Source organism: Diadema antillarum, unplaced genomic scaffold (assembly GCF_040938485.1).
Source record: "Diadema antillarum isolate AM-2024a unplaced genomic scaffold, OU_Dant_1.0 scf00000207, whole genome shotgun sequence".
Classification (NCBI taxonomy): domain Eukaryota; kingdom Metazoa; phylum Echinodermata; class Echinoidea; order Diadematoida; family Diadematidae; genus Diadema; species Diadema antillarum.
Window position 1 is genome coordinate 1,508,816 of NW_027271096.1, and position 27,742 is coordinate 1,536,557.

The 27,742-nt window shown below is 37.3% G+C and overlaps 1 protein-coding gene across 1 annotated transcript in view; it reads left to right on the forward strand.

The window, feature by feature from the left end:
• LOC139724110 (metalloproteinase inhibitor 3-like) overlaps positions 1 to 27,742 on the forward strand; it is a 69,451-nt gene that overhangs the window by 26,581 nt on the left and 15,128 nt on the right. Inside the window, exons 2-3 of the mRNA XM_071635311.1 lie at positions 24,840 to 25,042; positions 26,075 to 26,276. Coding sequence (XP_071491412.1) covers positions 24,840 to 25,042; positions 26,075 to 26,276 — 405 coding nt within the window. The remainder of the gene's footprint in view (positions 1 to 24,839; positions 25,043 to 26,074; positions 26,277 to 27,742) is intronic.

Genomic DNA, 27,742 nt, shown 5'->3' on the forward strand with positions numbered 1-27,742 from the left:
AATATTTTACAGAAATTGAATACATAAATTTTATCATAATACATAATAAAGGATAAGTTTAGGCTTATCTTTTCTTTCCTTGTAGTGTGGATCATGATAATGATTTTTCCGTTTTCCAAACCATGGTTTACACAAATTTCTTCTGCGTAAATATGATTGACAGATTGCATATGCCAACAGTAAATTGAATTTGAATTTGAATTTGAATTTGAATTGAACAGTCCAGTAACAAATGCACATTGACACACGCATGTCAAAAGTATGCCTATTTCACGCTTATTTTAGACCATGGTCTAAATTCGTACCATGGTCTAAGTTTAAACCACCTTCGTGAATTTAGGCCATAGAGTTGAAACATGAAGTCAAACTGGAATAAGAGGGGCAATAGGAAAAATTATTCTAAAAAATGACAAGGAGCAAGAATTCAGAGCCACATGAACATTTAGATTTGAAACATTAGTGGCAAAATAATGTGAAAAAGGAAAAATGCACTTTACAGTGAACGATGATTTATACTTCAACTCAGGAAGGTGTAGCATAATTATGATCATATAAATTATATCAACCAGCCCAGACAGAAGAAGAGGAAGAAGGGAAGAGTGAACTCCCAGTGGAGAGCATCTTGGCATGACCGAAATACGAAAAAACGAATGTTCAAGGACATCAATATTTATTTCTTATAGTCATAAATTTACATTTTGTAACTCTTTGGAAACAGCACCTTGGGGAGTAAATGGTTTGGCAAAACATTTCACCATACCAATTTTGAATACAAACTTGTTCATATGATGCAATCAATCACTCAAACAGAGAACATGCATGGTAATGAAATAAATCAGCAACCAAAAAGCAACAACAAATGAATATAAAATATATTCATACACATCACTAGACAGGGCAAATAATGAAAAATATGATTCCATCATAATGCTAGGATTACATTACAATCCCGATGGACATGGTAGTCCTATTCACCAGAAACATAGTGCACCATGGGATTTTGCCCAGTTTTTTGCCCCGCATTCAAGTTTTGGGAGGTCATTATCCCACTAAGTTTTTCATTGTTTATCATGGTATTCGTAATGGGCCACAGGGGAAAAGAACTACTGAGTCCCAAAGGCTTAAACGTGCACTATGGTCTGGCCCTCGAACTCCAAAAGTGCATGGACCTGGGGGGTGTTTCATCAACGTTTGTCAGCGCTGACAACTTGAATCACCATAGTAACAGTCAGTGACCAGAGCATCTCAGCCAATCAAAACCAAGGATTTTGCTGAAATTGGTCAGTACTGACAGTTGTCAGCGCTGACAAACGTTGATGAAACACCCCCCTGGTGTCACATTTTTCATTTGTTTGTTTGTTTGTTTTGGTTTTTATCATGGGATTGATAAAAAGTTTACTTTATCACTTGCTGTGTGAAGCAAATTACTGTGAGTATTTAAAGGAAAAAATCAATATGGATTGATCATTACTTTCCTTGCAGTATCAATCATGACAGTGATTTTTCTCTCGTTCTTTTTTAATATCAACACGTAAGAACCAACAGTTTTCACATCACGTTACATTTTGAAAACCATTTCAACTCTGGATGTGTATGAAAGGGCCTGTAGAATCTTGGTTAAATCCCACAAATAATACAAAACTTATAGCTTTGAAGTTTTTGCAGGAAAACAGTCTACTGAACAAACTAGAAATTTTAATGATGGTCAATGAATCATCACAGAAAATGTACATTTGTCAGAAACAAAAAATATGAGCAATTAAACTTGCTAGTGATTGGCTGTAATTAGTAGCTATGTAATCTCAATACATTAATTTCTTCCCGTTTGTCATTATCTAAATTTCTTTTGAGTACCATCAAAGTACACTGGATAGCCCCCCACGCACGTGCACCAACCGCTAGTCCTGAAGAGGGGTGCATTGCTATCACCTTGCAAAGTGCAGCATGCTAGACCGCAAAAACGGAAAAATAAAGAAAGAAAGAAAAGTGAAAATCGGATCTCTTCACCAGCTATTTTGCTCTTCCTCAATCACGACATTTCCCGCCTCATTTCCTTGGAAAAACAATGTCCAATTACCTCCAATTTCCTTCTTTCACTGCTTATCGTGTAGCTGGTGCGATTCTGGCCGACAGAGGAATGCTAAAAATAAGAGCTCGGGATCACTTTTCCCATTTTTCTCTTATTCCCCTATATATATTTCTCTCTCTCTCTTTTTCTCTTTCTCTTTATCTCATATACTTTATTTTCTTGTTCCTCTCAGTTTCAGTCACTCCAACTCTAGGAATGCAGACAGAGTATATTCCCTGATTCAACACCTTTGTTATGTTATGTTATGTTATGTTATGTTATGTTATGTTATGTTATGTTATGTTATGTTATGTTATGTTATGTTATGTTATGTTATGTTATGTTATGTTATTTGTCTTTCAGTTATGTATACATATATACTCATTTTCCTTTACATGTGAAATTTTGAAATGGAGACTGTTGAGAAGATTTGTATGCCTTAGTGCATGATGATAAATGATTTGAATCTGAATCTGAATCTTTTCATCTTCTTCTCTGTTTATCTCTTCTTTTCATTTTATCTTCATGTTTCCATTCTTTGCTTCCCTCATGATCTCCTCATCATTTTCTCCCTCTCTCCTTTTTTTTTACTGTGTTATTCTTTTTAGATTTTAGTGTCCTTTTCTTCTACTTCAGGATAGTTAAAATATAGCCATCATTTATTTATTTATTTATTCATTTTATCTTCTTTAAAAGCAGGGCAGTCTCATTCAGAGCCACAAAGGCCTGCTTTACAAGGGAGCATTAGAATATATTACAAAGTGAGCACAATAGTAATAACAAAAAACAAATAAAAAAATTGAATGAACATAAATTTGACAGAGTTAAAAATAACCAATTTGTTAAAAACCTAAAAAACAAAAACAAACAAACAAACACAAAACCATGTGATAGCATGGCATCTAACTACATACCCTTGCAGCTAGAGCAATGGGTGTAATATTACATCAATTTACAGTGTGGCATTATCGCCTATATTTCTTCAATGTCTGCAATGAAGAGGCTGTTGGAATAAACACAGGTAGCATGTTTATGGGTGACGCATTAGCAGTAGTTTGCTTGCAGCATATGAGAAGGAGCATTTCGTACATTCAGTTCTAGTTTGGGTATGTGTGATTAGCAAGAAAGAGAATACTGAGTGACATAGATAAAAGGATGTTTGGTCATGAGGTTAACAATGTATGGTGGGGCTAAATATTTCCTCTGAGCCCTTTACTAGTTGTTGTTGTTGTTGTGGTTTTTTTTTAATCTTCCGTCATTCTTTCCCTCATTCTTTCCCTCAACCTACATCTTCTCTTGTTTTTCCTTAAAGTCTCACAGTGTGTAATCCATTCTCTTGGATAGAAGTATCATTTTCAGAGGTGTTTTGAAAATGCCCGAGTCTAGCACATGCAAACAACTGTTCTATGATGCGGCTCTATGAGTGCCGACACCTGTTGCGCTACGTTCCTTGCGTATTGTTTGGGTGAGTGTCAGACTGACTGGAAGTCGAGTGCAAATCCGTCAGGGCCACTCTGTCAAAATTTCGCCTCTGGCAATCAAACAATTTCCTGTTCAATTTTTATCTCAAACAAAATGTACAAAACATTTCAACCATGATCTCTTCCCCTTTAACTTTACCGCATATTACTCAGTGCCACGCATGAACTTGCATCGGCACTACAAACTATGAAATGTTTTTAGAGCTGCATTAATGTTAACCCATTGAGGACAAGTCCCAAGTATACTCGGGCAGGCGTCTATACGAAATGCGTGTTGTAGCAAAATCAGCCCATCCTCTACAGGTTAATTTTCCCCATTGACAATTCAACCTTTCAAAATTGCATGGTTTCATGTCAGATGGACCTAAAGTACCTCAATGTACTGACATGACATATTCTTCTTCTTTTCTTTTTAGATTAAAAGTCAACAAGTGAAATGTTACAATGAAAACCAAAAGAGAGCACAAATAACAAGTGGATTTTCTGTTGGGCAATAATTACACCAAATAGTTGTATCTTCAGGTTTCAATCTTCTGTCCTTTAATACCAGGACATCCTTACCTTTGTGTAACCTTTCTGTTTTTCTATTGTTAGGAAGTATAATTATAGAATGATGATATGGAACATGATTATTCAAATGATCGGCTGAGAGCAAAGCACGGGACAAGTCTTTGTGTAAAATGTCGGGGGGGGGGGGGGGGGCATTTAAGTTTTTACTAATGACTGGTACTAACAACCGCTCAGTGGTATCATTGCTTAAATACATGACTTTGTTCAATTCAGTTCTTGCTTGCCATAATCACGCTCGCTGATGTCACAGTTGCCTCAATCAGCTGCAGACATGCCCTCAATCCCTTATTTACTGTAAATGATTTCTAAATTCCTGTTCAGTGTGTTTGGAACATTTCTTCACTCATCTTGGCTTTTGAGCAAATTCTACATGTAGCTGATTGGTATTTGCCTAATTAAAGGTAAATGAAACATAGTTTACAGACCCAGTTTATAAAACAAATAATGCACTAGTTATACTTGTAATGTTACTGGAGATGCAGCTCACTCTCGGGCATTCACAATGCCATGTCACATACCTCTGCACCTTTTGTGCATGTTACACCATCGTAAATACCCTCGAGTACGCTACATCTCTTCTAATGCACTCACACCTGTGCATTTAATTATAGTATACTGACCTGACTTGCCACTTCATCTCCACAAGGGCAATGAGTGATTACGCTCATACCCTCACGTTCAATGACATACCACGTTTACCCATCAGCAGGGATGGCCAGAAACAATCAGTGACTGATGAGTAAGTGATCTTCTTGATCCCAAAGCCTCGACACCTCATTGTCTTGTCATGTTGTTCTTCCTACACAGTACACAGGTACTGCGTCTTTGATGCTTGCAGCATGGCCACATTTGGAAGAAAAATTTAGTAACAACAATAGAATACGCTGGCAAGTTTCAGCCGAGCTGTGGACCCAGAAAAGGGTTAAATTCTGATGATATTTGGCTTCTTTCTTTTTTTCTAAATCACAGACATTTTTAGCAAAATTCTCATAGTTTTGAAGGGCCTTCCTTACAGCCACCATGTTTCAGTACAAGGCAAATATAGATATCCAGGATTTCTTGCAGTCTGGTCAGTGGATGCAAGTGGTTCATGCTGGCTTGAAGCGAGAAGGGAAAAGATTAATTGAGTTCAGGGTTTTAGGAAGACAACCCTCCATATTTGTAGACTATGAAACAAAAAAAACAAAATAATGATGCATGAGAGAGTCAATTTCTTGATATACCATGTATAGGCATTTCGAATGAAAGATTCAAAGAGAGCAATGCCATCTGGGTGCACAGAGATACACATATATGTCTTGTGAAGTAAACTTTGATAAGTCAAAGGTTCTGATTACATGACATTAGAGGGGCAGATTTGAAATATAAATTGATTTCCACTTGACCAACAGCCCTACTTAATGTTCATAGTATTTTTTTCTTATGTGGTAGAATGGGTAATCATGCCAACCAAGGTCTTTACACTATACTAAACTCTGATATGTCTCTGCATTTTAATACATGTGGTGCCCACATTGAAAGTAGACCCCAGCATGTGTTGGTACGCCTACGTCAAGCAATCCTATGCTTAACAATTAACGTCTGTCAAACTACACTTGGCGGTCAAGTAATCATGCCCACATTCCTCATAGTAAATGGGGTTAAGTTCATTGCAAATCATACTTTGTTCATTTATGTCATCTTTTGTATTTCAGTTCCAATCTGCTTTGATGCAGTCTGAATTGTTTAGCTGACAATGCAATGTAAATGATATTAAAAATAAAAACAAAACAAAACTGTGATGACAGTAAGATAGAATAGTAACCATATTCTGCAAAACAACAAAAACAAACAAACAAACAAACACAACAACAACAATGAAATAAACATGAAATAGATGTATAAAAAAGAAGGAACCCACTTGAAAGCAATGCCCAGTAGGATAACTATTCAAGTTTTCTGATCGGCCAAATGGCTTAAATATAATGTAAATATCAAGCACTTTAAAGGGAACATAAACCCGAAGAGCAATGTGGATTGAGTGAAAGCAGTAACATTAGTAGAACACATCAGTGAAAGTTTGAGGAAAATCGGGCAATCTATGCAAAAGTTATGAATTTTTAATGTTTTGGTGTTGGAACTGCTGGGTAAGGAGACTACTAGAGGTTATGACGTATGAGAGGACTACAACATGAAGAAAATATAAAGGGAATTCAATAGAAATTCATTTTTCATGAAAATTACACATCCCATCAACTTGATACTGACATAAATGTTAGGGGTAGCACTTATTCCCCCTGCTTTCTGAAAGTAGTTAGTCAAGTACTCTTTCATTTTGCTATAAAAGTGATTTTTTTTTTTGTGGAATTCCTTTTATATTTTCTTTATATTGTTGTCCACTCATACATCATAACCTCTAGTAGTCTCCTCATCCAGCGGTTCCAACACCAAAACTTTAAAAATTCATAACTTTTGCATCGATTGTCAGATTTTCCTCAAACTTTCACTGATGTGTTCTATTAATGTTAATGCTTTTACTCAATCCACGTTGCTCTTTGGGTTTGCGTTCCCTTTAATACATAAGCCCTCTTTTGGGTGAAATTGCCAATCATGGTGTCATAGCACAGCTGGACTAACACTGTCACTCATGACATGCATTAGATGAATCATAATTGTTCAGTTTCCATCATGTCAGATAAAAGACAATTAATGCTAAGCAGGAGATAAGCCTTAAAAAAAAGATGAATATTGCAACATCTTTTGTACAAATACACCTGTACATGTTCTTAACACAAAATGGTCGTATTATTTTATCTAGCTGAGCGACTTCAACAACAGATGGTCTTGGTTGCCCATGTCCCTTGACTGAACTCTGACTGAACTTCTTTTAGGGCAGTTTTGAGGGAGAAAGAACTTGGTCTTTTGACAGATCATTTGACTGAGCTACATAATTATTACCTAATAAATGTCACAGAAACCAAGAAAATTGTCAAGAGATGGTTGTTGATAATTTATTAACTCACTTATTTTTACAGTTTCGCATCAGTATTGGTCATATACGGCAACATATTATGAAAGGTCAATTTAGTATTCCATTATCCTTGTGAAAGAGAAGATCAGGTTGAAGTAAACAGTTTTGTGACAGAAGGATGTAGGACCTATTTGTATAACTTTTTGCCCTATCATATTAAATAGCCATTTTTTAGTCATTCCAGTCTACAACATCTCAATCATTGAGGGGCTAAAAGCTAGAAGTTCTTCAACCTTTACCATTTCCAGTAGACAGATGGTGCAGAAATGCTTGAGAAAGTGGTTGTAATGGCAACATGATATCGATAGCAAGGTCAGTGCCTGACATTGATCATGTGACCTCCCTCCCCCCCCCCCCCCCACAAAAAAGACAAAAAGTTCAGGGTTAAGGCTATCATGGGACACAAATTAAGCATGGAATGTGTTTGTGTATGAGAGTTCTACTTACTTTAATTGGACAAGTATCAATGGCAAAAGGCAATGACCACTCCTTTTTTTTCCTTCATATACATACAAATGTAGCTCTTTCTTGTCCCCCCTTTCATCATGTGTGTGTGTGTGTGTGTGTGTGTGTGTGTGCGTTTTTTTTTATTTTTATTTTTCATTTTGTTCTCTTTTATCTGTCAGTGAGTGACAGAAAACAGGTTTGTCAAGGATGAAGATGTAGGTTTTTCACATTCACAGAAATAGATATTTGCCTATTGGAATTGTACTATTACAAAGTCATGTTATTTTGCTTGTTGGGGGGGGGGGGGGGGGGGGGGGGGGGTTGGGTACAGAAAAATCAGTCAATCTTTAGCACCACCCCATTACAAGCTAAGGAATCTGCCAACCTATCCAATATGTTAAGTGAAGAGGACATTTGAATTTGCTATCAAGGGAGGCGGGGGAGAAGAGAAAATGAGGGCGGTTTGGGTGCGATATATATATTTTTTCTTCAATATTTTGTTTCACTTTGTTGGTTTCGAGTGGGGGCTCCGAATCCCACAAGAATGGCAGCCAAATGGTAAGTACACACAACCGGGGGATTACTTCCAAAATCAGAGTCCCCAAAGATTGGATATTGATGAGATTTCAGTCTGAACTTCATCACTAGAAAGAGAAATAGGGGGAGAGCACTTCAAAACATATCTCAGGTGTGGAAAAGCAGCCCTTCCCTCAGGAACACTTCCTGAAGAAGAATTGAGTGGAGAAAATACTTGTACCGCGGACATTACAAATTTCTGGAAGCGAGGAACATGTATACCTCGCCTAAACACATGGAAAAGGATTTTGTATTCTGAAGACATAAATTGTATTTCCCCCCAAAACCCTGGCTTGCCATCCATCAGCACAACAACAACAACAACAACAACAACAACAACAACAACAACAACAACAACAACAACATCATCTACTACAACAACAACAACAACATCTACTTCAACAACAGCATCATCATCATCATTGCAGTAAAGCACAATTTAACATGTTGGGCTGATATTACCTAGTACTGGAAAAGTGGTTTCTTTCGCGGTGGTTTTATTTCCGCTCTTTTCACGCTTTGAGGTTGAACCGCGAATTTAACATCACGCGAAAATGTTTTGAAAGTCGCGCAAAATTAACCACGCAAGGAAATGTTTTGAACTCGCCGCTTGTTACAACGCTATTGCGCACATGCACACACGAAGATTCTGCGCATTGAGTGTATTGATGGTCAACACACACACAGCGATACCGCGCAATGTAGGTCCAAGCATGTTATAAAGTACTCGAGAGACAGGATTTCAGGTAAGTCTGCATTTAATTTCAATTTCTATTTCATAAATAAAAGAATAATTGGATTATAGTTTGGGTTTTCATGCGCAAAATAAAACAGTTTTTGCCGACTGTGAATTCACAGATTTTGCCGACCGCGAATTTAAACACACGCGAAAAAGTTGGCACCAATGGAAACCGCGAAAGTATCTGTATGCGAAAGAAACCACTTTTACAGTATGGAAAATGTCACTCAGCACAACTTGCCTCAAAAACATGTAATATCATATCAGCATTTCCTGTGCAGGAGAAACATCCTCCTTTGATCAGAGAACTCGTTAGTGCAAATTGCAGCTTAAGGAAAAGTCAAAGCATTAAATGCGTGACCGAATTAAATGTAATGGTGTTTGCTTTAAGTCACTGTCCACAGTTTGTTGACCTCAATGATCCGATATCTTCAGGGCAGACTTATGATGTTCTATGAGAGCTCCATTACAGGTTTGGAATCAAGATTGCAGAAAGAATATGGCTTTAGTGTATGGACACTTCATATTCATGTTTTCAATCTACATTAATTTCAATGTATGTCCTAACAAAGATGAAACATTTTGGATGCAGAATATTCACTGACTATGTATAAAAGTCCAGCTTTATCTTATCTTCATGTCAGATTTTCTAAGATAATCATACAGCAAAGCCTTAACAACACACAATGACTATGAAGAATAGAAGACAAAGAAAGAGAGAGAAATAAAATGAGGGAGAGAAGTTATGGCAGATCAAAGACCTTTTGGCAACATGGTTTCAAGACATCCAAATAACCCTTTTGTAAGTGCATTATAGAGAAAAAAATAAGTGCTAACCTCATATCTACCTCTTTCAACAAGAATGCAAACCCACTCATTTTGATTTTCAGTGTGATTGTCATTCTTTTTTGAAAGAAAGGCACATGAAGTTTTTTCTTCCACTTATCCTTTGCGTGGTGGCATAGGATGCGATCCTGTTTCCAGGGGCAACCCCCTTGCCAGCAAACATCTTGCTGTCCTCCAGAGACAGATAAACAAGTAGTCATCACACTGGCAAAACTTCTTGACGTTTAATCTGCAGGCACCCCCTGCAAACAGGTTGTGGACTTATCACATGACAAACTTTGAGAAGTTTCAGATGTGAGCATTCAGACTGCACAAACTTCAAGAGAGTTTGTTGGGGTTTTCCCGAGTTTTAGTGGGAAGTTTTGAGAGAAGTTTTGCAAAAAGTTTTTGGGAAGTTTGCAGTCACACTGGCAAAACTTTGAGAACTTAAACTTTGCGATGTTTTGCTAGTGTGACAGCGGCTACATAGAGTGAAATAGAAAGAGAGAGAGGGCGAGTAATCCATGCTTAGCGATTCACTTGTTCTTCATTATTATCGTTACTTTTTTTTTGGGGGGGGGGGCTGGGAGGGGACATTTCACTGCCTGTGAACCTGAAATCTATCACGGCTGCTCTTAAGTCTGCCATTGACCACAAAATTGGTCTGTCGCGCCGTACCATGATTGGTCCAAATTGATGCAAATCCGGAGATGGGGCTTTAAACAGCATATTGAGCTTGAGGTATGGTAGTCACAATTTGTCAAATTCCTGATAGACACGAAGAAGCCAAGGGGAGGGGCAAAAAAAGGAGGAAAAAAATCCTTTAAAAAAGACACAAATTATCCCTAACCAGGCCAATGCTTGCTGGAGTGTTGAATTAATTCCCCAGCTGCCACGACCAAGTCTACTTGATGACATATTGAGTTTAAAATATATGATATATGGCATGGTGCATCCACTTTGAGCCCAGATCAGACTGAGCATAAGAAGATAGGTAAGAAATGAAGGGGAATAAAGAAAGATGATAGTGGGATAAAAGAGAATTGAGAAGGATAAGGAAGCATTATCATATCCAAGAAAGAATAAAAGTGCCTGTTATGAATTCCTTTACTGATTTAACTCCAATTCTAAGATAAAATGTTTCAATTACACCATAAGAAAAAGAAAAATGAATACTCAAGTCATCAATCATTGACAATTTCTACATCTACTCATTCAATAGTGCCATGATTCAAAAGAGCAATCTGGGAGGGGGAGGGAAGCTTACAAACTTATCAGAGAAAAAAAATCATCTCTGAAACTAACATATCTGTCATACATGCAAAAATGTAAAGCATTGCTACAGGTAGTTTAATGTGGCTACCAAATTATGAATATTTGGAAAATCTCATCATAAGAACCCAAAATGTTTGGAAAAGTTTAATAAAGTTTGCACTCTTGCATGGAATTTGAAGGATATACAGTCTATACAAAGTGCACACCTGACCAAAGACACTTGCCTCTTCAAAATGTTTCTTGTAGTGGCAATTGAAAAGAACACTTAATGAATTAGCAGTTAAATAGGTAAAATAGGTTTTAAAAAGGGTAAAAAATACAATGCATGGTTTCATAATTGTTGCTGCATTTCAAACACAAAGGGGCGCAACACTGCTCTGTTTCTAGAATGTCTGCTGGAGATGAATTATAGATAACCTATCCTCTTTTTTTTTCTTTTTTCTTTTTTTTTTGGTTAGCCATCACTATCACGTCTCTGAGACTTTCCAAACAGCAGGAGGTAAAACTTGGGGTCAATAGCTTTTTTCTCCCCACTTTCACTTCATCTCTCATGACAGAAAAAAAAAACTCTTAAAAGAAGAGAGAAGCTGAAAAAAAAAAAACTTGAAGCACAGCTTGATCATGACTATAGCCCCTCAAGACTTCACGAGTTATAAAATTGATGGACACAGATGATTTTCTATGAAATATAGCCTGGGCAAAATGGAAAAAAAAAATGCTCCTGGACCACAATATTTATACAGCCATAAAAATCAGGATATTCAATCATAAATATCACTTGCATTTGAGTCATATGTCTGTCGGGAGTATGCCCCAGTGCGGATCCTTCTTTAAGCCCCAGCATGCTTTGTTCACCAGGGATTTCATATCCTGGTTTGCCTACCTGTAGTAGTCAATGCCCCGACACTTTAATTGTTAATGAAAAGTAATCACATTTAACTACTACAAGTAATTATCTCTTTTGCATCACGATGTCCTTTGCATGGGACTATTAATTTATGCCTCGATGGCTCTGATATAATTACTGCCAAGTTGTTATTGTGGTGCTTGTATAAGGAAACGGGGTCAATTATATAATGAGACAACAGTTAGAGGGATAGTAGGCCTACAGTTTTGGTTGAGACCTAACTTCAAGTTTCTAACATTTTTGTTGAGATAGTGAGAAACCTCTTATGAAATATGAAAGAGCCTATAATTCCAAGAGGAATTCAAAGTTTATTTGATGAAAATTGGTTCTGAAATGGCTGAGATACCCAAAACAGAGCGATCCGAATAAAAGGTGGGACCCACCTTTGTTTTATTACAATTGCTTTGTTTTACTCTGTTTTTGGATGTCTCAGCCATTCCACAACCAATTTTCATCAAATAAACTTTGAATGCCTCTTAGAATAGTATGCTCTGTACTATTCCAGAGGTATTTTCCTGGTATCTCACAAAAAGTCAAAAGTCCAATCCTCATCTCAACCAATACTATACCATCCCTAATAGATTTATATGTTGCAGTTCAGCAAATGGGCGCATAAAGGGTTAAGTTATAGAGGATCGTCACAGCTGGAGGAAAGGTAAAAACACAAGGGACTAGGAGTCACATGTTCCATAAAATGATTCAGAGTCTGCAATGCCGCAAAAGTTCATTTTTTGTTTAAATCTTCTACCTTTTTTGTAGTTGTTTTGGTTTCTTCTGGGGTACATTCAACATACTCCACTAGGAAAAATAACAGCAGTTTGATAAAGGATTAGCATTTATGGGACCCAAGGTAAAAGTATCAAATACTGCTTCTGATCTTTCAACTTCTTCAAGTTGCATTATTAAAATAGATGCATGGGATATATGACTACTAAGAACACATGCAAACCTGCATACACTATGTAACTGGCCAAACAAGTATGCAGGATTTAGAAGCTAGTTCATTACATACTTGAAATGGGTTTTCTTTGAATATATCTATGAAGGTTAAATACAAAATAGATTAAGAATACCTCCCCAAATGAATACCCCCTCCCCTCAATGTTAAGTTTAGATGTCTATAAGGTATTCAAACCTTCTCATTAAATTATTTTCCATTCCTGATGATGCAAGATTTCCATGCACTGCCTCAACAATATGTAGACTACAACATTATGAAATATAAAAAGATTTGTGAGTTATGAAAGTGTAAATATATATTCAAACCCTCATTGTAAAACTGAACGAATGTAAATGAAATCTGCAGATTTGAGTTTTGTTCAAGCTTGTCACCACACTTCCAAATTGCTTTCTTTTTTGAGCCCCATTTACGTCCAAGTCGTGCATGTGGCTTACATAAAGTGTCGCATTTTCGGTTAATTGTAGGGCCCACCCAGCTATGCCAGGGCAGTTGAGTGTCAGCCCCACTGGGAGTGACAAAAAAAAAAGAAAAAAGAAAAAAAAATGTTCTTGAGTCAAGGAGTACATATTAGAATCACATGTGGCACTAAAGTGGAATCAGCTAGAAAGAAGAAAAAAAAAAGATAATACAAAAACAAAAAATAGTGCACAAAAATATTCATATAAACAATATCAAACTGACCATTTAACATGTCAACGTGACAATATTTGTCGAAGTGTCATCTGCATCCGATTTATTAGAGTTCAGGAGTTCTGGACGAATGGATGGATGGATGAATGGATGGATAGATGAATGGATGGATGGATGAATAGATAGATGGATGGATGGATAGATGAATGGATGGATGGATGGATGGATGAATGGATGGATGGATGGATGGAAGGATGAATGGATGGATGGATGGATGGATGGATAAATGGATAGATGGATGGATGGATGGATGGATGGATGAAAGGATGAATGGATGGATGGATGGATAGATGGATGGATGGATGGATGGATGGATAGATGGGTAGATGGATTACTGAAGACAAAAGGACAGAAGGAGCATGTATTTCTTTGCAAATCGCCAACAAAACCATCGCCTTCTAGGTGCAGATAGGTCATAAGTGCATGTATCTTCCAAGCAGGATTCATGGTAGTTTTGTTGTGTGGGGATCATCATGTTCATGAAGAGCAGAGGCCTGTGTATACTGATACACATTCATTGACTTACGTTAAAAGGTAATACCAGAAAGTGTAGCAGACACTCTGTAAATGTAAAAGAAGGAAGAGTTGTGCACATTTATGTTGAGGCATTTATGCATCAGTCAAAACCGCTTTTTAAAGCCCCTTGCTCATATTTGCAGATGGAAAAAAAAAATCAGCTTTAGTGCTTCAAATAACTTATATAAAATGTGAGTTAGAAATCAAACTAATTAACATGGAAATGTTAATCGGTATAACCAATGTTAAGTATAGTAAAATAGACAAAGTATGAACAATAGTTTCATTAAAAACTGTTTCTACAATAAACCATTGCTGTGACAGTTTATTGAGAAAATTAGTGATATCTCCTTACATTTGCAGTTTTATAGGGATATTGTTGTACTGTAGGATGTTCTGTGATACAACTGAACTGTACTCATGCATCAAATGTGATAATTAAAACATTTTTTTCAATCACTGCTCCCAATGTACAAAAAGTGGCTTTAAACCACAATCACCTGAAGAGGATGTGGTGTGCACAGTGGAATGCCGCCTCAAGAGATGCGGAACAAATTATTCACAGGAAACAATACACGCTTCAGACGTGTTTCTCTCCAGCCGTGGAACGTGACGCGGATTATGACAAATTTACGACAACACCGCGACTCGTCGTTCATACGTCGGGTAGGTCTGTTGTGATCTTAAGACAATAACAGTTAATAAAAAGATAAGAGTTAGCATCAAACCAGCAACAACAGCAAAAAGCTACCTTCTGCCCAAATCTAACACACACATGACCGTCAAACTGCACAAACTGTACCTATATTTAGCTCAAACGCTCTGCTGAAAAACACGCAGTGTGCGACATTTGCTGAATAATTCTATGTCGGTTTCACGCTGGAATGACAGTTATTGGCACCTTGCAAGAATGTTCGCCAAGCTAATGGTAAGAATGAGTCTGACCCCGTCGGTTTCGTATACATTTTGATGCGGTTGGGGGTGGGGTAAATGAAAAGTTAGACAACTGATCGCAAACACCTGACTCAAACAGCCTTGAGAGTCCCTAAAGCATGACTGTGCAAAGCTTTGGATACCAAAAATAATTCAGGTAGTGATTAATTAAACACATGTGATGATGCGGGTCTTTCTTTCTTTCTTTCCTTCTTTCATCTGTTGGCACTGGAGTATTCATTCCAGAATAATCCTGACGCTTCTCTTGAGGACAAGATTTAAGCTGGACCGGGAAAGATAATCAAGGGACCACAAACATAATCATCATCCTTGGCTGGTGAATGTGTCACTATAGTGATCACAAAGAGAAAAGTCAAATTCCTAGCACAACAGAATCCTTTGCAACTGCAGAATTGAGTTTGAACAAGTTACCAGCAGTCTAAGAAAATTCATCACATCTCATGTAGGGGGAAAAGACATGAGAAAGATAAATAGTACATTCATTAAAGTTATATTTGAAACTATATTATTAGTTTTACAGCAGTTTTGCTGCACGACAACATAGTCATTAAAGAAGAAAACAAAAGAAATCAAGGATGTTTTCGTATACATTTAAATACAATTGTACTTGTATAATCATTTTTAATCAGATTGTGTAAATGAGTTTTGTAATTCTGTTTTGTTTGTTTGTTTTTCATGTATAATAATGTACCAAGTATGTAATTTGTATCATTATGTTTGGGGAAAATGCACCCTACAAGCATTGTTTATTTTTTCTTTCTTTTAGCATTCCTCTCCAAATCTCCAGCATTTTTGTATGCTAAAAATGTCTTGCAAACTTATAAATTCCCTTTATGTTACAATGTAATGCAGATATATTATGCACTTGAGTGTATTTTCTGTAAAATTTTACATCTATGTTTCTGTTTGAAATGGAAAAAAAAATAAATTGAATGTAATGAAACAATTAACTAAATATTGAGGAACTGCTGTGGTTCAGTGGTTAAGACCACAGACTATCAATCAGAAAGGTTCCAGGTTCAAGTCCCCTGGCTGCAGCAGTTGTGCCCTATGGCAAGGTACAGGTATACTTAATCCTCATCACCTAGTCCTTTGGAAGGGTTTTAGAACCATCTGTCCATTTGTGCTTGTTGTAAGCATTCATTTTTTTTCCTTCTCAGCCATAAAATAAAAAATCAATTCAATTCAGTTCCATTCAATCCCATTCAATTCAATTCAATTCAAATTCTTCAAGAGAGCTATGGCACGATTCAATTCATTTCAATTTGGTTGAATCAATCAAATTCTTCCATAGAACTATGGCATGACAAATATGCAACTGGAAAATGATGTGACAGGGAGAGAAATGCATTAAGTACCGGGCATATTAAAAGCAGATTTAGTTGTGACGTTATACCAGCAAATTCATACCATACCAGTTACGAGTTTAATATAGCACTTCCCTCACGTATATCAGACTCACTTAGATCTGCTGAGTAATTCCAAGTGACAAATTATGACATGAATGTCTCCTGTGTTAATGTTCTCTTGGCTGTTAGAATTTATATACGACATAACATTTATCTGAAGAAGTCTCGTGAGACATGGCAGAGGAAGGCTTGTACCCTACGCAGAATGTAAGATGCATACAGTTTCATTTGACACTAGCACAAGGGGTAATTGGATAGCAGCTGAAAACTTGATATATCAATTGCAGCACGATTCAAAATATTGAAAACAAAAAACTTGTTCCACGCTAACTTGCTATATAAATCCCTAGTTTGCTTCCTTCTTTTGTGAGCAAGTAAGTCACTAGCCTTTTGAGCTGAGAAAGATGAAAATAAATTTTACAAAATTTGTATGAACAAATGTTATGATATTTGTTAAAGAAAAAACACCAACTCATTCTGTCCATTTGCAGTTGGTCAGTTAAAGTCAGGAAGGGTTGGTGCTACTCCATGAGATTCGAATGAACAGGTGGATACAGTGTGGGGCTTTGGGTGTGAGAACTGGTCATCAGATACAAACTTGAGAAGTGTGTTCTTGAGGTTAGTGACCTCCTAATGGTATATAGCCATTACGCATATGGATACATCTAAATATATCCATTTTCTATTCATATATGCACATATACGTGTATATGCAACAGGCATGACGAGTTCCTATCCTACATTTGGAACAAATCCTCTCACATGACATGCCATATGGGAAGCAGGGAAGAAATATTATTGAAGGCAATGAAAATGATATAAAATAACAAACTGTTACAGTAGTATCTATTACAGTGAAAACATATTTTTTTCCCTTTCAAAATAGAATTGAGATACATTTCCTCTATCCAAATAGTACCCTAATGTCAAAAAAATGAAAAAATAATAATAATAAAAAAAATATATATATAGTCTTTGCTCAGCTTCACATGCTTATGGTAAAGTAAGGCGAGTGACATCTATCTCTGTATGGTTTATCTTGGACTTTGGCTCCCAACTTGCCATGATTAAAAACTATATTTAAAAAAATACAAAAAATCATAATAATTTTTCATATCCTGTGGCTATTGATATCCCCATCAGCTTTACAGCAAAACAGAGCCAAGCATCTTTGGAAAACATAGACCCAAAATATCATCAAGATTGTGTCCTAGATTCACCCACGCCAGGTTACAATGGGTCAAATTTAGCCTCAAAATTACTGCAGACCCACAGGTAATGCCATCAGCTTTTGCCAATTTTAGTCCACAGAGAATCGATGGAAAAATGTCCGCTTGAGAGTACAGAACGATACGGATATGATGGACTGACTGCGCACAGGGGATAACAATCACAGTCCCACACAGTGTGATTTATTTCGCCGAAATAAACATGTCAGGTTCAGCCTCCATAATAGTTTGTTGGAATAAAAACAAACCAGGGGCTCATTTCACTTTGTGTCAGCTTACATGTACGTGATGTGTCATGTAAAACAACCTAGTTTTGTTTATTTATTTTTACATAAAATATGGTTATTGATCACGACAGACCATGCATTTTTGTTCTCCTGTTTTATTTAATGCTTCATGCACGCAGCTCACCAAAACATCTAAGAGCACAAATGTTCTCTGGTAACATTACTGCACATCCAAAACTCATTGACGCTACTTCATGCTTCTTCTTTCTCCTCTTTATGATTGATTGTTTCTCTATTCCTTTTTTCTTTTTCGTTCTTTTTTTTTTTGGGGGGGGGGGGGGGGAGGGGGGAGGATGTAGAAGTTCATCTAGCATCAAAGTTGGACATTTTTGCTAGCAATGAGTGCTGGCAGGTTGCCAGAAAATCAATTTTCGTCTGCCCCCTTAAAGCTGCTCAGGGGGGTTGTAAATTGATATCAAAACACTCTTCCCCCAATTTTGTGTCATAATGGCTTTTCCTTCTCCATCAGTTATTTTCCTCAATTTTTCTTCATCTAAGTCACGCTCAAAATCGATTTCAACCAAAGCTGCTGAGGAAGAGAGTCTCGAGAAGTTCATTTCTAAAGAAATTTTTGCTTTGATTCCATTTCAAGAACGTGTTTTCATCAGATAGTTTCATCAGGGTCACATGAAAAATAATCTCATTTTCAAATAATGAGGTACGTGTTGCGACGTGGAAAACAAGGAATTAATACCAAGAATCTCTGTGTAATGATTGTGTCTCCGAACGTGCCAAATTTGTTCACTGAGAACAGATATGAATAGATGATGTCTGCTGTGCTTATCTTCAAAATGTAGCTGGCATTTGCTTACCTATTTTCATGTCTCTAAAAGGGGAAGGTGATATCCTGATTTAGGCTCCGAGAGTCAAAGGAATTCAAAGTTTGTATTCTAAACATAACTCATTCTCTGTCCCCCCCCCCCCCCCCCCCACCACAGCACTCAACCAAATGGATGCTTACTGTGGCAATTAGCAATTGAAGCATGAAATCAAATGTGATTGTTGAGGATCAGGGCACATAGAAGGGTATAAGATCCTGCATTTAAAAAAAAGGCATGTAATCACAACTTTTGCTGAACTTTGTCCAACTGTGCTAAACTTGTGTTATTGTGGGGTTCTTTTTAGGTCTTCTTTTTGCAATATTTGTTATGTGACAAGAATTTCTTCTACACTGAAAAACCAGAAACATTTGCGGCATAAAACTTTTTGCAAATTGGAGCAGACCGCATTTTTCACGGCATTCATGGCATTCACTTCATCATGAAGACAACAACTTTTAGAGTGCATTTTGCATTCATGAATCTTGGCTCCTTGCAATAATAAAAAAAAAAGTTTCATACACACAACAGTTTCTGGTCCTACAGTAGTTTTTGTTTTGTGTTTTTCCTGGTCTGCATGAACTCCCTCAGAACTTTAGGAAGGAGAGTAAAAACAGCTATCCTCTCTCTTGGAGTTGGTGGAGGGATTCTGTGATATTCAAAGAACACCAACCTCTTGTCATAAAATACCACTTGCCAGATGGCATCTGCCTGAACAACATACACAAACAACAACTCTTTTTCCATGTTTTTATGTCATATGTGTGTGTGTGTGTGTGTGTGTGTGTGTGTGTGTGTGTGTATGCAGTGGATAGGGGGGGGGGAAGGAGAGTGTCAAGAATGTGTTTTATCCTTCTTCTTCTTCCTCCTCTTCTTCTTCCTTTTCTTTAAGCTGAAGAAATCACAGACAATTCCAGATTCAGGGAAGGAAAAAAAGTACCATGACAGAAATCAATGTCAACATTTTTTCATCTGTCTGTCTGTCTGTCTGTCTGTCTGTCTGTCTGTCTGTCTCTCCCTCCAACATATTGTACCATAGTTGTTGAGAGAAAAGGTGCTGTTTGATAAATAATCATACAAACAGACAAATCTCTGGGATCCATTCTCCTTCGGCAAAAGGATATGTTTGCTTACAACCCATTTGGGATATTTTGAATGGAGCTTGCTTTGATAACGGAGTGGATGTGACTGCTCATGTAGGTTTTAGATAACCCCAAAGGCAAAAATGGGCTATACCTTCTGGTTTGGAATGTGACATATTATCATGACAGCTGATATCAGCTGTGTTTATCTATTCGATGAAATTCCACTTTCATATCATGAGTTGTTGCTGTTGTTTACATTTTTTTTTTCTTTTGCTTTTGCTTTCAATCTGATGTCTCAATATGCTTCTGGTTATGGAAATATGGTTGTTATGTTACTCACTGTGTGTAGCACTATTTCAGGTTTAGAGGAAGATTTCATTTCTCACATAATCTCTGACAGCTTGAACAACAGACTGCTTTTAAGTGTTTTAAGCCAGAACGTCCGCATCTGAATGCTGTGTGGCAGGGAATGAGTCTGCGCATGTGACATTAGATGTTGTACTGCATGGGTGAATAAAATGTCACCTGAACGTCACACAAACCTTGGCGGTGTCGATGCTTCATAAAAATCTTACACTAAGCTGTCACTTGGCAGTAATCTTGATCAATTATTTGGGTTGCTGATATGCAACCATGCAATCCACAGCAATTAGTTATCACTTTCACTCTTGAATATGCAAGTTACATGTTTCTTTTATGCACTATATTTAATATTTAATCCACTGCCTACAGGAGCCTGGTGGGTAATGCATCTAGTCAGAGGAAGTTTGGAAATCTGGTGGGGTGAAGTAGCATTTCTTGAGTGCTACTAGATATACCTAGCTCATTATGATTTTAAGTGACTGCAATATAATGGATTAAAGCACTGTATGAGACATCAGAGGAAATGTAATTCATTGAAAGCTACAGGCTACTGGGACATACTTGCATTTTCCTTTGTAATGTGTTCATAGTCATGACTACATAACCACACTCTGATTACAAAGAGAGAGAGAGAGAGAGAGAGAGAGAGAGAAGTCAAGCTGTGTGAAGACATGTTTCCTTAAATGCGTTACTCTGTACTCTGAATTGTTTATTAGATATGTTATCATATGACATCAGAATTCATGTGGACTCTATAATATCTTATCATAAACTTTGTGAAGGACTCCTAGATTGGAAAACATCAAATACAATGGGTGCACACAAAAAACAGTATCGGGTTTAAGTAAGTTTTATTTCGTGAACCTTCTATTTTTCACTGAAAATTGCACAAATGCGGAAGATACAGATTGAACTAAATCTATTTTTCCTTGCACTTGATTCTTATAGTACACATTAAAGTATATATCAAGAACAAAATTCCACATGGTATCTAAAAAAACACAACACACAACAGCAAGCACTGAAGAAGTACTGGTGGCACATTGCTAGCTCTCCCATTTTATTTTAGACAAAACAACAAACAAACTTCAATATAACAGCTTCCTGTATCTAATTTCCTGCCTTAACGCAAAATACAGAGCTAGATAAAAATCAAGAATGTAGTCAAGAGTGACCAAAAAAAAAAAAAAAAGCAGGGAAAACAGGCCATTCATATTTTTTCTGTCCGACAGATACTTCAACAGGCCTAAAATGATTGGCCGGCAGGTCAACACTCTCCGGTGTTTGCGGCAAGAAGTTGTGTCGGAGACTACACATATTACTTCCCCGCCCACTTCCCCTCCCCCCCCCCCCACACACACACACACACCAGTTTTCTTATTACATCTTGATGATTGATGACTTATTTTATGAACGTATTACACTATCCTTACACCAGGCATTTACAGAAGTCAAGACTGTGTGGTCTCATACATCACAAATAAGCTTAAAAAGAAATCCTATTCCTTATTATTCCCCACTATTTTCCCCTGAGGTGTACAATGTATGTGCAAGGTATAGGTGGCCAGTGTGATATGCTTGTCATACATTGCCAAAATAGCCCAGACATCAGAACTGGAAAACATTAATGGCTTAATCACTCAAGACCATGTAATTAGAAGGGAGAGGCTTTAACTGCATTGACGTCATGGGGAGGGGGAGGGGGAGGGGAGGGGAATGAGAGTCTTGGTATATCAATCCTTACCCAACACCACTCTGTGCAGTATAGTACAATGCACATTCAAAGCATGGTTATCATGTATTAAAAAACAAAAAACAACAACAAACAAAACAAAACAAAACAAAACTAGTATATTTCTATGTACTTTTCATTTTCACAAGATTGTGTCCTTTTCATTATTTTAGCTGAACAGACATAGGGTGTATTTGATGTTCAATTTCCAAATGCACAATCATGGTAAATGGTAATTCGAAATGCTGTTCCAATACACTGTTCACATGGGTACAGTCTATGCTATTTTTCATTTTTCATTTATTTTTTTATTTTGTTTAGCTCTAGAAAGAGATGATTTCCCAAACATGTTTCCAGTGGCTACATTGTCCTAAGCAGGCAGGTCAAATTGTGGAGTGTGCCCCCCTATGCTTCCCCTGTATCCCTGATTAGAGAGAATTGCTGATCATAATTACTAAACACACCTTTTTGTGCATTTTGAATCAGCACTTTGAAGTGGTGCTTATATCAAAGTGTGTCAGGACACATCCATATTTTGCACTAATCTCATTTCAAAACATTGATTATGGACCTCAGAAGTTAGGCATAATTGCACGCATTTCACCAAAAATGGTTTTCCATTTCATTTTCACAAGAGTACAGTGTAAGTAAAGAAAGGAATGAGGAAAACAGGCCAGTTTTGGTAGTGGCATCTTTGTTGGGAGCTACCGTCTCAGTAAACATTGAAAATAACATGTAGGTGACAATTTGAAGAGTTTGTTCCCAAAAACCGATCAAGTTCATATTTGCCAAATGGAGATATTTGCAATTAAAGGTCAAAAAAAATAAAGAGAATAATAAGAAAATTTTTGCTTCTTTTGACCATAACTTCAAAAATGTTCCTTTATATTTAGTGACCAACATATCATTTAAAAGGTATTATTTTGCACTTTATGACAGAGACCGTAACTCAAAATCTTCAAAAATGGACTTATCCGTTCTTGCGAACAAACTCTTCATTTGTTTCTTCAGTTTAATTTACCATGTCATCCTAGCAAAACAAACATAAACTATTCAGTTCAATAAAGAAACATCAAACCTGAACAATCAATACTTGTCCACAAACAAATAAACAAGCAAGCTATCATAATGGAAAAAAAAACATGTTTCATTTGTAGAGGAATCATGGTAAAGAAATTCACTGAACAAACAGGAAATAAGAATATGAAAATAAACAAATATTCACTCTGGTTAGGCCTTGTCAATCCCTCCAATATCTACATGTACCTTGAAATCACAGATAATGCAGAGCTTCTCAGATCATATTACTATAACTTGACAGCACCCTTAAATGAGGCATAAAGTATACATAGCCAAATTATGCTTGAACTCTGTTACATTCAATGATTCTTAAACTAGCCAGCTCATAAGTAAGCTGAAACATTGGTAGCAGTCTGCAAATGTTGTCTTACAGCACAAAATTAATTGGTATGCCTGTGATCAACAAACAGTTTTAGTTGGAGTTTTAAAAGTTGGATTTTTCTGACTATGAGTAGTTCAGAAGCCTATTGAATGTAACTCCAAAGTTTCAAATGACATTAAGAATAACATCATCAATTTGATTGGCATAACAAGGCCACTTACTTTCAAGTTTTGATCATAATCTGGGGGAATTTTTCCTAACCAATTTTTCTCGGCATCTTTTCACCATAACAGATGTTTATGTTTATACGCAGTAAACACCATACTCATATTTTGAGCAATCTGGTCCATATTTCCCCAAAATTATGACAGATGTCTCCAACTATTTTTCAAGAATGGCTCACAGGCATGCAAGATCTGGTTGTTCGCGGGAGACGAACCTTTGGAACAGCTACTTTGGGAAATCATTTGTGGCAACTTCTTCCCGAGGGCTCTTGTACTTGTTGCATTGTTTCAAGGTGACCAGTGCTTCTGGGCGCTTTAGCAACGTAAATACTCAGTAGTTGATATTGGCAGGGAAGGGAGGGGAAGGGAGGGGAACGACGGGAAGGGGGGGAGGAAGAAGCGAGAAAAGAGGGGTAGCCCACAATGGGGTCGAGAAAATCTGATCAAATTTACAGGATGGTTAAGTGTGAGTCACAGGAGATATCGCCTCGTGTCAGAAAGTTCCAAAAAGACTGGAACAGACAGCTTATCAGTGGACTTTCGAGAGCGTGTGACTAACGAGCCACCTTCGACGTCAAAGACTGCTCGGCAACTTTTCTGAACGTTGCTGTGGTCCTACTTCTTCCTCTTTCTTTTTTTTTTTTTGCTCGGGTCTTTTGATTGTAGGTTCTATCACACTGGCCCTATTGATTGAGAGTCCTGGGTGTGAGTGAACCAGAAATAATTGACTGATCCATTCTTATGTCATCTCATACAGGAAGGAGTGGGAGTTGGCTTTATGCACTCATTGTATTTTTAAACAAGTATATGGCACCTGTTTCTTCATATCATTCCTACTTTATCATATCACTCTGAAGCCCCTTCTATTCCCTCTTCCCCTCCCTCCTTTCCTCTTTCTCTTTCTCTCTCCAATGATTAATCAAGCATTGTTTGAGTGAATAGAACCACTGCTGATAAATCTCATAAAATTCCCAGATATACTGGTAATAAGTTTCAATGTGATTTTATAGCATCTTGCTTTCTCTGTCTTTCTTTTGCTGTCTGTCAAAATATCCGTCAGTATGTCTGTCTGTCTGTCTCTGTCTGTCTGTAGCTCTCTCTCTCTTTGTTATGCCAATTAGAAAATTTGTTATCCATTTATATCCCCTACAGACCTCCTGGTCTACATGAATCTGAACAATATTTTCAGAGAATTCTGGAAGATGATCTGCCAAGTCTCCATTCTGATGTCATCCCATGCTATGATATTCTTTCTCTTTTACTTTACACAGTGATCAGAGCCAGAATAAAAGGAAAGGAGCTGATCTACCCTGAGCCCCAGCCAGAACCGATGGCCGAGTCATCCTCTTTCAGTGAGGTCTCCTTCTCCGACTCCGACATGGTGGCACTGGAGACCAATGACGGGCTCATCCCACCAGTGGAGGGGTTAATCGCTGCACCCCTGGGCCTGGCTGCTAAGCCAAGGGAGCCTGAGGTAAGCCTACCACCTAAAGCAACCTACCAATCAAGGACTCCCTCCCCTCACCGCCCCACCCCTCCCCATTGTATAAGTATCAAGTAATGGGAAATCCTATCAGGTCTTAAATCATAAATTAATTTTGCAATATCTTATTCAATAACATCAATTAATTAAACATGCACTGCATTAAAGGAAGCTTTTATCTTTGTATGTAGATCCCAACATATACATTGTTTACTTTGGTAATATGGCATTATTTGTCACTGATTATTTGTGTTCCTGCTAAGTCATTAGGTTCATCTTTATTCATTTTTATGTTAAAAATGTAAGAAAAATCAAATGGAAATGTTCCCAATAAACATCCGCCTATTTAATTAATGAGACAGTAACTCCTTTTTACAATAAGCTAAAAGTGACGGATCAAGGAACAGTAATATGATCTTTGATCTTTGTATTATATTTTTTGTGTGTGTTTGTGTGGTGTCGTAACATGAGTGCTAAAAAGAATGTCAGTCTTCCATCTTTCATCATCTTCAGTAGATGTAAAAGTGGTATTTTGCAATTACAACTACATACCATAATTTCATGTAGGCATTCTTCATTTCTCATTTTCATTCATTGCAACCAGACCAAACAATGTCTTTCAGCACTGGAATCAGGAGGGTGTATATAGTGTCACATAATTCTATTGATGTATATGTAGGCAAATTTCTAGGCACAGCTAATGTTTCAAGAAGTTATAAAAGGCATCTTATATGAGTGTAAAAACAAAGGGCTGGCAATTTAAGTGACATATGAAAGATGTTCAAAGCTTGAGAAAAACTCAAGTTAAACTCTAATTGATATAAGGTTTGATACCAAAAAAAAAAAGAGAGAAGAAGATAAAGACAGTTTCATTGCATGCTTTTGGAATATTCTTCAAAACTCAACATTGGAAAGTACTCCAGCTACTTCACTTCATGACAAACAGACAAAAATGTCATGATCACCACTAACCACTCTACACTTTCAATTTGGTTTTGTAATTCATGGATCCATCTGATACAGGTCAAACTTCCAGCCGGGGTTGAACCAATGTACATGGACGAGAATCGACCAATCAAGTTGGAGTACACAGTCAAGGTGGAGAAAATTTACAAAGGCGATGACCTGTTGATGGCCAAATCAAATGCTAAGATCACCACGGCAGCCATCGACGCAGCTTGTGGCGTCACTGATCTGGAAATAGATGGGGTCTACATCCTTGCAGGTAACCCATAGCAACGCCCTTGGATATCATACTGTTTTCCACTTTTATCTTTCCTGAATCACTTTTACTTTTGATTTCACCCTCTAGCACATGTGGAACTTTTCTTCAGCTCTGCTTTGCTATCCTTTGTTTTTTGTTTGTTTCTTTGAACTTTCCCTTGGGATTTTTGTATCCCTTTTTTTCCAGAAGATGAAATATCTGATTTTGTGTTTTTGGTTTTGAAGGTCCTTCTTCATCTAAAAAATTGGTTACAAATGACAGTGTCAATGACTTATATTCATTTTTATCATGAGTATAGTAGATATTTATAAATTCATCTTTCACTATGATTTCTAACGTATGATTTACATGTTTGTGTGTGTATATTTTTTTCACACATACACTTTATATCCACATGTACATATTCATTTCATCATTCATTTTGTTTACTTTCATTCATTTGCTTATCTATCTTGACAGCCATTGACATTTACATTGATTTGACAAAAGGAGAAACAAAATAATGAATCAAATCATATATGGAATGGAAACAAAAGAAAATTTGCCCAAACACGTCTTCATTCAAAGCTGGGAGACCTCATAGTAGAAAATTACCTGCAGGTGGGATCCAGATAAAATGCTGGGTGACTTTTCAGAAAATTTACTCTCGATCCATCTCGGGTAAACTCCCTGGTGAAAAGAGATGGCCAGCATACCAACGTCTTGCAGGCCATTTCACGCATGCACCATAATGTGTACTCTCACTGAAGAAGAAAAGACAAGAGAACTTCAACCAGGAGCTCATTTGCTAGTTTGAAAGATTTCTTTTTCTTTTTGGCACTGTTCCACATTTGATTCCCTATTGAATCTCCTAGGTTTTCCCCCAATAGACTAGCGTGAAAGGGGAATTAGATTTGTTAACTTTGGATTCTGGATTAAGAGCTAACTTTTAGTGGTTAAACAAGCATCATCAGATATAAAAAGAAATGAGTGATGTCCACCAGCCCTTACTACCAGGGTGATCCCTGTACACTGTGCTCTTATTCAGATGGTGCAACTAATAATCTGGGGTAATCTGGGGTAAGAATGTCATTGTCCACGCATCCCTTCCAATGCTGTATCCTTCCCCCTCTGGCTACACCATCATTAAAACATCAGTTGCTGCCGGACTCGGCGCTGATGGATGGCTTGGATGGTTCCTCTCTCTCTCCTTCTCTATCTTTTACTCTCTCGTTCTCTCTCTCGTTTACTATATCTGTCCCTCTCACCCTCCCTCGCGTCATGACCATGACATTTAAAAACCCAAATGCAACAAGCATCTCAGGTATCGCGTCTAAGCACCGGCACGCATCATCGACTTTCCACCACGCAGAGAATGGGGAGGGGGGAGAAGGACTGAAAGATCTGTAAAAACAAAACAACAGAGAAAGAAATTTCTTGACATATACCATCTCCACAGAATCATATCGATGTGATACTTCTTTGAT